This window comes from Atractosteus spatula, chromosome 12 (assembly GCF_055471065.1).
Source record: "Atractosteus spatula isolate fAtrSpa1 chromosome 12, fAtrSpa1.hap1, whole genome shotgun sequence".
NCBI classification, from domain to species: domain Eukaryota; kingdom Metazoa; phylum Chordata; class Actinopteri; order Semionotiformes; family Lepisosteidae; genus Atractosteus; species Atractosteus spatula.
The window spans coordinates 41762544-41774733 of NC_142717.1; the positions used below are offsets into that span (position 1 = coordinate 41762544).

The 12190-nt window shown below is 39.5% G+C and overlaps 1 protein-coding gene across 1 annotated transcript; it reads left to right on the top strand.

Moving 5' to 3' along the window:
* Window positions 1-6806: 6806 nt before the first annotated feature.
* fzd1 (frizzled class receptor 1) lies at window positions 6807-10831 on the top strand. The gene has a single exon (XM_088929680.1). The coding sequence runs from the start codon at window positions 7061-7063 to the stop codon at window positions 8735-8737; it is 1677 nt and encodes a 558-aa protein (XP_088785806.1). The 5' UTR covers window positions 6807-7060; the 3' UTR covers window positions 8738-10831.
* The last annotated feature ends 1359 nt before the right edge of the window (window positions 10832-12190 follow it).

The following is a 12190-nucleotide window of genomic DNA, read 5'->3' on the forward strand; positions in this document are numbered from 1 at the left end:
CCATATACAGTACTGTAGATAAACTTAAAGGATATACTGAGGAACACACAACGTCAGTGTAAGGGATACAAACGATCAGTAAAACAGTATTCTGGAGAAACTCTAAATTATTGATATGTTCCTGTTGAAATGCTGTCAGAAATTAATTCAATGGATTCTCACTTTCTCATTTTTAGAGACCAGTGTGAACTGAAAAAGAAAGATGTTGCAATACAGTATGTAAAGATCTTAATATATACTGTGCAGCAAAAGATGCTGTAATTGTGACATTCTGCCATTTTACTTTTCAACGCTAATCCACAATCCCTTTACTACAACTATAGTATGTCATTTGTAAGTAATGTCTTTCATGTACTGTATCAATCAAGTAAATGTCATTCTTGCTGTTTGAGGACCAGACATAGAGTAAAAGTCAGAAATTAAATCCAGGTATATCTGTTATACAGTATCTACCCCTGGCAGTAAAGATCACATTGAATGAAGACTTTGTTGACATAATCAGAATCTGAGTCTGATACTGGACAACGGCATTCCGTGCTCTGATGATCTCACATTCATGTTGCAGTAAGGTTTGGCCTTGTCTGTAGAAAGCATAAACCTGACCATTAATGGTGCTTTAGACATGCATGGTGAAATTTAAATGTAGATTTAACAGAGAAAAGAGCATTCATGAACTGAATATGATTTCAGCAGGTGTGCTGGTCAGCTCATTGAAATTAAGCTTGGGTGTCTGGATTGAAGACATGATCACTGAACAGGGTGACAAGCATGGATTCTGCTTTTACTTAAATGCCTCACAACAGTACCATCACTAATCCTGATTGTCCCTCCCCACCCCCCAGGGGTGTTTCTGCAGCTCGCTAATATTACAGACTGATAAATCTTACTTGCACTGCATGTAAGATTATTGAAACTATCATCACAACTCAAATCAGCTCGGATGTAGAAAGGTTAAGACCAAGAGAAAAAAGGCACAAAACGTCCTGGCAAAATCCAGGGTCCAAACACTAGCCCTGACAGAATATGTCCTGATGTTCTGACTCACATAGATCCCAGCATTTCCAAATGACAGAAACTAATGGAGTAAACATCTTATCCATTAAAGTATGCCTATCAATCTGCCTCCCGAAAATCAACATAACACTGAAGGATCCTACCAAAAGAGAGCGTTTTCAAGAAAGGTGTGCAAGGTTGTGGTACTCGTATTTCCTGAAAGGACTGTCAAAAAATGCAAAACGCGAAATTCACAACAAAGACAAAAAACAGAGAAACATAAAAACCAATTTCTATTGCTCTGAAGAAACCCCACTGAAAGCAAAGTAAAAATGTTAGTTGCTTATTTGTATAAACCCTGAAGTTAAACTGTATTCATTTAAATATGGAAATAAGAAACAGTGAACATTTATATTTTCACACAGTTTTAAAATTGCATTTCACTAAGAATTTCATGATAAAAACACCATCCTCACAACACAAAATAATGCTAAAAAGAAAATTCGAACACACAGAAGACTCCAATCATTTTTTAGGTGATATCAGTTTTCTCAAAATGTTTTTACTCATCCTGGTTTAATTTGCTCTATTTTGAGACTATTGTGAGTTTGTCTGTATTTGTATTCAACTGAACTTGAAGAGATCATGCCAAAATCTGCAGTGGTCAGCATTGCTGCATCCTGGGGTGTTCTCTGTGTGGAGTTTGTATGTTCTCCCTGTGCTCAGTGGGGTTTCAATGGCTTCTCTGGTTTCTTCCCACAGACCAAAATCAGGTTAATTGGCTTCTGGGAAAATCGGCCTCAGTGCGAGTGTGTGTGTCTGTGTCTGTGTGTGTCCTGTGCAGGACTGGCGTCCCATCCAGGATGTACCCCACCCACTGCTTACCAGGATAGACTCTGGCTCCCCTGAGACCCTGTATTTGATAAAGGAGTTTAAAAGATGGATGGATGGATAACAAAAGATTTCTTTCAGATACTGTCGGAATGATTTTGATTTAATACATTTTTCTACTGTATTAGTCTAAGCACAAGTTACGTACACTGTTATTTCTGACATGTTTGTATCCCTCATGTCCTAAGATGAGAACTGGCCTCCACCATCTTTTTTTCCCCCACAAAGAAACATAATAATAATACAAGCTTTAAATAATAAAGTGGAAACATTTCTGAAATAAATAACTCTACTCACAGTAGAACACTGGAGGCAGTGTAGCATTGTGGGTAAGTCTCCAGCCTCACGGGGGGGCTGTGGGTTCTAGTCACTGTAGTATACCGTACACGGCTGTTGTCCTGAATAGTCCAGTCCACGCAGCTTCTTGAACAGAGACTGCAGTCTGCTGATGGTGGGGTCTGTGATGGACTGGTGTCCCATCCAGGAGGGGAGTCACACCTGCTCTGGTGACTTCACACCTGGAAACCAAGATACCGCCTGGTCTGATCGGCTGCTTGTGTGAGCCAGTGGAACTACCCACCTACATGACCACGTTCCACAGTAAAACTCTTTCGAGTGCTCCAACACGAGTAACGTGAAAATAATGTTTTGTTTTGAATGCTGGCAGTTATATGTATGATTCTGAAATTAACATTAACGAGAGGAAAATAATGCTTTGTTTGCTTGGTGCAGTGGCCGTGTCTGAGGTCTGGCACCCACGACACACACATCCAGTTTGTGACTTGTGAATCAGTCCCGTCAGTCAGAACTCTGTACTCTGCCTAACAGTACTTTCCTAAATAGTGTATACAGCTATTACAGTAAAATAAATCCTTCCTGGTAAAAGATATTAATCTCATAAGAGCACAAATATTTTCTTAAAACAGAACTGTTCTCCCTAGAACTGTTTTCTTTCGTTTAAGAAGTTTTATGCATAAATTGGTTGGCACTGGTTATGAAAGATTTTAAGCGATAAGCTTCAGAAAGCATAACTGCTTTCCTAACTGCTGCGCTTTATTTGCTCCTACTGTATACTTAACTTCTGGCCAGGCTCACAAACAAGTATTGCCTAAAAATAAACTCTAAACACAAGTTGCTACATTCCAAACCAGCTGATCCGCCAACAATTCACCACACCATAGAGTTGGAGCCCGGACGCTTTCTCTCAGTCTGTCTCGATACAACCAGCAAATCCCAGAGGGGTTCACTGCTAAAATATGGAAAGTAAAGAAAAGCACGAAGTAATTTAGATTAGTCGGGTGTGGTTTTGTTTGCCTAGTTCAGCGCACGTTAACAAAATATAGATAACAAACTCAAAATGCGGTTTTGCCCATAAAACTTTTACCTCGATGGGTTTGGCTTCATTTTGAGTTCTTCTCTCCTTGTGGTAAAAAAAAGATCCCTTTTTTTTCCCTGAATCCTGTTTCCAATTACAGAACAAAGAGAAATACGTGGTTCAGGAGCCATCGTGGGCTGTGTCTAAGACTGCAGTAATGACTGCTTTTACATTAAGTTGCCAGTCTGCGGGGTGGCGATGGGGTAGTCTTATTCAACATGACGAGAGACGGTTTACTCGCTTCCTCTACAGTGTCAAGTACAGTACATTAACACAGACACTACTTGTCTCACGGCAGAGTGTTGATTAAACACAATAATGAAAATGTGAATTAGCAATTGTGCAGACGGAAGAGGAAATGGCCGCGCCAAAGAGTGAATGAAATATTTGGTTTAAAATGAGCCTTTGTTTACGTTCAGTTACTTCTAAATAATAATAGAATACATTGCACAAAAGCTAACCGCATTGCAAGGTCTCAGGGAAAGCACTCACGAGTTCTGCAAGAGCCTACTCCCTCTGTTCAACACCAACTTCAATGATTCTCCAGAGTACTGTGACGTTAAAGGGTACATATTATTTAAAATATCCATTAGCACACATTGATCCAGCAGTACAATTCCGTAATTACCACAGGGTAAATAATGCCTTTTGTAACATTAAAAGTGGAATAAGAAGATAGCATAATCTCCTCGTTTTATTTTCATAAACCACGAACTAATCGTGACCAGTGTTGAGTATGAATTAATGGGGACTGACTCGACTATATTTCACTTATCTGCCACGTGTTAAACTTCGCGAACTAATGGACGGGATCGATTCTGCCGCGTATCTGTGAACCAAGAAGTTTTGTTTGAAAGCACAGGAAGAAGAAACTAATGTTCTACCCCAGTGGGAAACATAACATTCTCGAGCAGCCAAGAGGTAATAATTATTTCTTTAATGCAAATGCCAAGACAGAGAGAATTAGTCATGTGTCAATGGTAATCAGAAGGTATGTGCATACAGTATGTGGTCAACAACCAAAACGCGACACTACACCTTAGACAAAGAATCTCTTTTAACTCGGCTGTTTTTTGTTTTGAAAAATCACAAAACTTCTCTCAGCTGAAAAGTGATAGCAGTGCGATCTTTCCAATCGCTGCACTCCTGCATCAACGCACAACGCAGTTTCAGCCAATGGACACACCTCGTGGCCAATAGGAAAGCAATTGGCCTTAATTTGTTAAGGGGTCATCACTATTTGACTTTTTGTCTTAGAAATGTCTCACTTTGACCTCTGATTAAAGAAATATCCAACCATCTCAAAGGGACCTTTCAAAAGCAGCACTTACAGTTCTCCAATAATGAAAATAAGCAACCTTAGTTTTTCAGTCGATTTATATTTTATTCAATTGTTAACTTTATTTTAACAAGTATTGTTAATTATTGTTTTTAATTGTTGTTAACTTTATTTTACTCAATTGTAAACATTTAACCTTTTAGTTAATTTTAGCATTTTAAAATATCAAGACGTTATAAGCACGTTCATTTTATTATGAAATATTAACTAATTCTATGTGGCTTTAAAGTTTAAATTGTATTTATCAGTTATTTAAACCATTTTGTTGCTTCTAAATACAATCTAACTAAATCCTTGCTCTTTAAAAATGGAGTCTACGTTGCATGTAGTTTTTATCCAAAGGATAGTGTGGATAGTGTGGGTTTTCATAAATCGTGATTAACACTGCTAGTGGACTACCTAGTTTTTCTTTTAAGTCAACTAAGCTTGTGTTAGTGGTCATCAGGTAATCGATTAAACCACCCCTGAGTTTTCTACTGCTACAATACATACATTGTATCTGGGACAGTCCTTTTACTAAAGCTGAAGTACACTGAACACATCTGGATTTACTTTCTGGTCCTTGAATGAATTGGGTGGACAATGTTTTGTGCCACCATGTTTCTGACTGATGAAATATTGTCACCTCCTTTCCCATCTGCTAATAAAACAGCTCAACATTCAGGAATTCAACGTAAAGTTCAAAGAATTTAGCATGATAGACAATGTCTCAGTCTCAGGTTGGAGACTTGGTGGCCCTTTTCATCAGATTTAGGATTTGTTTTTGACCGCAGGTTTGATGTTTTGTGTGAAAACTGACTAATGCTTCGTTTTATGTTCGGGGCTTCTGGATTGTATCGGTTCCTGACGGGGGACTGAGTCAGTTCTCCTTTGAGAAACCGTCATGCTAACGCATTATTAAAAATGTTTTGTTCTGAAACAGCGCTTTATGAATTTAAAAGGAGTTTACCACTTGTAGGCCAGAAGTCTACAAAACGTAAACAAAACAAAAGACTCTCCTACCTTTACCTCCTCAAAATGCAACTAGATGTGAAGTACATATTTTACTCTATAATTCAAAGTCGTACTGTCAGTTGTTGGATTTGAAAGCTCTTTCACGGCACTGCGGGGTTCCTGGAAACAAACAGCGATGATTTCAAATTACTTTCATCTCACTCCCTGGGGTGGTGGAAATAAGGCGTTACAGTTACAGGGAACACCCTTTAGAAATCAGTGTGAATAGCTTAGTGGTAAATGGCACATCAAGAGTTTAAATTAGTAAACTGATGATAAGACCCCTATAAACACGCACACACATTGCCACCCACACACACAGGCTGCCACATAACACATTTTCCCAAATGAACAAATTAACTGGAATTCGTAAATAGAGAAGAAGCCTTCTGACATTACGCGCGTTGATTACTTCTTGTGGTTTTGAAATACAACTTTATCAAAAGCACGGGGTGAAAATGTGTTAATTCAGTTGATGAGGATCCGTCCATCGAACCCCTACCACCTTATATTCTATATTAAGGGTGGATCTGAGGAATATATATGTGATAATTTTAGTTATTGTCAGTTGAAAATCAAATTCGATAACGATTGCGTGGTTCATTTTAAGCAAGAGGTCTAACTGGTCTAAAACTTAGTGTTATGGGACAGTGAGCGTATAGTAAATTTGCGACAGGAAACGTTACAAAGGATTACTTAAAAGGGATTCAAATTATCAATGATCATTGAGACGTTGGCCAACAAAATGAACAGAACATCTTGCTCTGTGGATGACATTAGCAATAGGCCTAAAGATAAACTAATCGCTGATAATGAACAGAGGAACTCCAAAAGTGCATAACATATTGTCGTGGATAAAAGGGATCGTGGAGAGGTCCAAACTTTTTTCCGTGTTTACCTACCAAACTAATTCTTGTTTATAACTAATGCAAAAGGGAAACTGCGTTAATGTAACGCGTTTTAACAAATTTTATTTTCCGTTCTATATTTCCAAAAATAAGGGGGTTGGTATTCGTTTCTTCTTAATAACACAGTACTGTATTGTATCTCGTATGAGCTGTTTTTGGCCGACTTCACATTTCCTTTTTACGAGAGGCGCAGAATATTTTTTAAAAAAAAACTTGTAAAATGTACACGGTCCCTAAAGGGTGCCATCTGTTTCAAGGTCCCTCCCTCCTTTCCTTATGCAGGAGAGACAGTGGGGCGCCTGGAAACCGGTCTGAACAGAGCTGAAGGATTGACACAAATGGTCGGACTGCGAGAGGTGCGGGGTGTTGCATCTCTGCTGGTCTGTTTTATTTCAGCTATCTGCACAAAACTGTCGGCTCGCTGGATACTTCAACACAGGGACCCGGCGAAGGTGCAGCTGTTGTGACTCGGAAAGTTTGCCTTGGGGATATCTGCAACAGGAAAGAGTCAGCAAGAGGAGCGGAGAAGTAGTTTTGTTGTAAAGACACGCGAAGAAGAGTATGGCCGGGAGTAATTGCTTCCTAATGGATTTGAGCAGAGTAAATCGGCTGCTGTTGCCGATGTTTTCTTTTCTGGTGTCGGGACTTTGGGGGGTCAATGGACAGTATGGCGAGAGAGGCATGTCGATCCCAGAGCACGGGTTTTGCCAGACGATCACTATCCCACTTTGTACGGATATAGCCTACAACGAGACCATCATGCCTAATTTACTGGGGCACACGAACCAAGAAGACGCTGGGCTGGAGGTGCACCAGTTCTACCCGCTTGTAAAAGTTCAGTGTTCTCCCGACCTGAAGTTCTTCCTGTGCTCCATGTACGCCCCGGTGTGCACGGTGCTGGAGCAGGCTCTCCCCCCGTGTCGCTCGCTGTGCGAGAGAGCCAGGCAGGGCTGTGAAGCCCTAATGAACAAATTCGGCTTCCAGTGGCCGGACAGCCTGGCGTGCGAATCCTTCCCCGTCCACGGGGCTGGCGAGTTGTGCGTGGGACAGAACATGTCCGACAAGAGCACTCCTATGAACCCCACGCCCGCCGTGACAGAAGAGCCCCCCAACGAGCACCGCCACCCGCCGAAACATTTTACCTGCCCGAAAGCTCTGCAGGTCCCCCCTTATCTGAACTACCACTTCCTGGGGGAAGACGACTGTGGCGCTCCGTGCGAGCCGTTAAAATCTAATGGGATGATGTACTTCAGTCAGGAGGAGCTGAAATTTGCCAGGATCTGGATTGGCATCTGGTCTGTTTTGTGCTGCGCCTCCACGTTGTTTACGGTTCTGACCTATTTAGTGGACATGAAGAGGTTCAGTTACCCAGAGCGCCCCATCATTTTCCTGTCTGGCTGTTACACGATGGTGGCTATAGCCTACATCGCCGGGTTTTTGCTGGAGGACAAGGTGGTTTGTAATGACAAGTTCGACGATAGCTACAGAACTGTAGTCCAGGGCACCAAAAAGGAGGGGTGCACCATCTTGTTCATGATGCTGTACTTCTTCAGCATGGCCAGCTCCATCTGGTGGGTTATCCTGGCCTTGACGTGGTTCTTGGCAGCAGGGATGAAGTGGGGGCATGAGGCCATCGAAGCCAATTCCCAGTATTTTCACTTGGCGGCCTGGGCAGTGCCAGCTATCAAAACCATCACGATCTTGGCGGTGGGGCAGGTGGACGGGGACGTCCTGAGCGGGGTTTGCTTTGTGGGGATCAACAATGTGGATGCCCTGCGCGGATTTGTCCTGGCACCCCTCTTTGTCTACCTTTTCATCGGCACCTCCTTCCTTCTCGCGGGGTTCGTGTCCCTCTTTCGAATCCGGACAATTATGAAGCATGACGGCACCAAGACGGAGAAGCTGGAGAAGCTGATGGTCAGAATAGGCATCTTTAGTGTCCTCTACACTGTCCCTGCCACCATTGTCATTGCCTGCTATTTCTACGAGCAAGCTTTCAGGGAACAGTGGGAGCAAAGCTGGGTTAGTCAGACATGCAAGACCTATGCTATACCCTGCCCCTCATACCATCATCCACAGATGACCCCTGACTTCACAGTCTTCATGATTAAGTATCTCATGACTTTGATTGTGGGCATTACTTCAGGATTCTGGATTTGGTCTGGTAAAACCCTTAATTCCTGGAGGAAATTTTACACGAGGCTGGCGAACAGCAAGCAAGGGGAAACTACAGTGTGAAATCATTGGGACAGTGGTAACTCCTGCGTGTTTTGTAACGAACTGAAGAATAGCTTTTCTTATCGGGAGATGTGACAGACACTCTTTGATATATTATAAAATTTTGATGTACATAGCTTTTGTGAGATTTTTGTAAGTATATATTTGTATTTAAAAAAAAACAAATGTGCTCATTTTTTCGATTGTTTTTACATGTACTTTTGAAAAAGAAGAAAGGTACTGGATCATTTTTACAGCATTGGATATATAATTTGCCAGCGGATCTTGGTGTACTTGTGCACAAAGAGCTGAGAGTCCGGTTTCTGCTTCTTGTATCTTTTGATCATTAAACGGGAACTTAAAGTGGATTTAGGGAACCAAGGAATTTAAGAACGGATTTACATCTTCTAAATAGCTTCTTTTTTTGGTCCTAATGCCTTCTAAAGCAACATTTTGTCTAAGGCAGTCAGAATCTCAACTTTTTTTTTTAGTGAAGCCTCTTCTCACAAACTCCGTGTTTTTGAATATTTTAACATATCATTCAACTTGAACAACCCTAACAGTTTCAGTAGCCTAACGAGATCCTTCTTAAGTAGGTTCAACTTTTGATTCTTTAGTGGAAAAATTATAGCAGCATCTGAAAATCAAATGGATTGCTAAAAAAATGTATAACTGTCTGAACCTGTGTAATGTATTAAGTTTGTCTTTTCTGTGTATGGCTTTATGTATGTGTGAGATGAAAGAATGAAACCCTCTTTTTTTTTTAGAAGAAAAATGAAATGCATTTAATGTCAACTGTATACTTCTGGTTTAGTCGTTTAAACCAAAGCTGCTCAATTTTATGAGGAGTGTCATGTTTTAGCAAATTAAGGAAGCTGGGCTTGAATATACGAACATCAGTGCCTTTATTTCAATTTTATAGCTCTTTGGAAATACCTAAAATGGACCTTTGCAGTGCAAGTAGAGGGTTTGCTGGTACAAATGCACAGAAGTATTGTCTGAGAAGTAGATGGGGGGGAGGGGACTACTAAGGGGACACCTAAAGACCTCAAGAAAAATCAAAAGTTTATACCATTTTGGGTTTTTTTTCTGCTAATTAAAAGCAATCATTCTTGCTTGCAAGTAACAGAATCCACTAGTTGAGCTGAGTTAAGTATTATCCTGATCAAAAGGCTATTTTTGTTTTTTCAGCATTTACTCTTTCGGATACAGTCAGAATTAAGTAAGTTGCAGACGATTCCGACGCTATCCAGTTAAAATAATCAAAAGGGTTTCGAAACGTTTTGCACCATTTCCATTTTGAAGATGTCATTCATCATGCCAGCTCTGGAAATCTCAGTCTGCTGGTAGGAAGGATCAAGTCTGGTTTGTTTTTTAGACTTTTCCATAAATGAGATGTTTCAAATACCTCTGAAGCTTTTTTTTTTTTAAAAAAATTAGATTGTCTTATTTATTTTGAGTCATTGCTTTTATTTGAACATTCTTGTGCCGTTTTTCCAATTATGTCTAGATAAATTTTCTTCTGTGGCATAAATTCCAACACTTTCCAACAACATTACTGGAGTCTTAGTATGGAGCACAGGAGTAGAAAGCACAAATGGAATAGGAAAAGCATAGTCTTGTTACCACCAGCCAAGAAGGCATTAGGACCTAAGGGAGAAACTTTGTGAACTCCCCTTTGTCTTCCCGTGAGCAACTACAAAGAAAAAAAAAGCCCAGAGTAGATATTTTATTACTCAAGTATTATTTTTTGGAATGACTGACTGAATTTTCAAACCAGGCTGTATGAAATATGATGCAAGGCATGAATGATCATTTCTGATGTGTTTTCTTTCAAACCTTAATTTGGAGCATTTTGCATCTGCCTCCATGTCACAGACATTTGTCCTTTCCTGTTGAACTCTCTGCTGCATGGTTCTGAGATAAGTCTTTCATATTAAAAACAGATACAGTATGTATTAACTGTTCTTTACCCATGTCCATGGTATTTTTCTCTGGTATGCATTAATTTGTTTTGCTATGAAAGAATCCTTTATATTTATAGAACGATAGAAGGTTTATATATTCCGTATTTTTAATTTCTCTGAAAATAAAAATTCCCACTTTTGTACAAAACTAAACTGAGTCTGTGGCTTAGTATGCATCATTGATTGCTGAGATTTAAAGTATTTTCTTATCTGTCCTCTTTATCTTTGTGTATGATGACACACAGTTCCGTGTACCGTTGGTTTACTATAAGACTTAAATAAATCGAGCAAACGCTTAAAAAATTTCACAATACTTGCACTTCTGAATTTTGTCAAAAATTATTGTGGAATGGAAACAAGCTCCTATTTTTCTAATGAACTGTACTTTTATCATTTATGAAACAAAAAAAACTAGACTTGTAAAATGTGCCACAGCAGAGCATAATCAAGTGAGCCTAAGGTTAAAGGAATGTTGAAAACTCCCAGAAATGTGTGTAGTCTTGAAATTTATGAATTTTCTCTACTGATTGAAAAAAACATTACCTTGAACCAGAAGGTGCTGATGTCTCTCTGTCTTAATCAAGTGCTATAGGGATCTGTAGGTGCAGTTACCTTGAAGTTTTTAATATTCAAAAACTTTGATGTTTAAAGCAAGCACTACTGCAGCAGAAAGTGCAATAATTATGTTTATTTCTTTGGCCAGGTGATCTATAAAAAGTAAATGAAGAAATGCACATTCTTCCTGCTGTTCATATACACATGTACTGTATAGGTGTGCACAGTTAGCACAGTTGAGATTTACATATGTTGTTATCTGATTAAGAGATAACTTGCAAATGGTTTAATTTCCAGTTGTACTCATCCAACAGTGGCAAATTTCAAGTTTTTTAACCACTCACTTTAAATATGGCTTGTGAAGTTGCATGGTAAAATTGAAAAAAAAAAAACTCTTACATGTATTGAAAAGTAATCTGTTTAATTATTTTTGCATGGGGCGTATAGTAAATCAGTTCTGCAGCAGAATTTGTCCCTTTAATCTTTAAAGAAAGGAATTTCTTTCTCTTGTGAACAGTACATCTAGTGTGATGGGACTCGATAAGAATGAAGTTTTCAGGGTGTTGCCAAAGCTGCATTTTGTAAGCATGACAATGCAGAGTTTTATATTTTGAATTCAATTATTATTTTGCTGGAATTCACCTTTTTCAGTTCACTAGGAAATCGTCTATTTACAGTGCTTAGATAATTTCAAACTCACTCAGGGCTCCTAGTTTTGTTAAAACGTTTTAGGCTACTGTTGAAGAGTGGTCCATCATTCACTGTTGGTTTTTAGAAAAAAATCCTCTTGGTGATTTTTGTAAATAAAGGGAAACGTAAAGGAAAAAAAGGATCCACCAGTTATGCCAAACAAGCCTGGACAAGCTTTGTATTCAAAGGAAGATTAATACAGCTTTCTGTCTTTCTGTTGTACAGACGTAAATGTTTCAAGAGGCTGCCAGAATCTTCAATG

Coding starts and splice junctions, on each gene's coding strand:
- fzd1 (XM_088929680.1), top strand. CDS start 7,061: ATGGCCGGGAGTAATTGCTTCCTAATGGATTTGAGCAGAGTAAATCGG.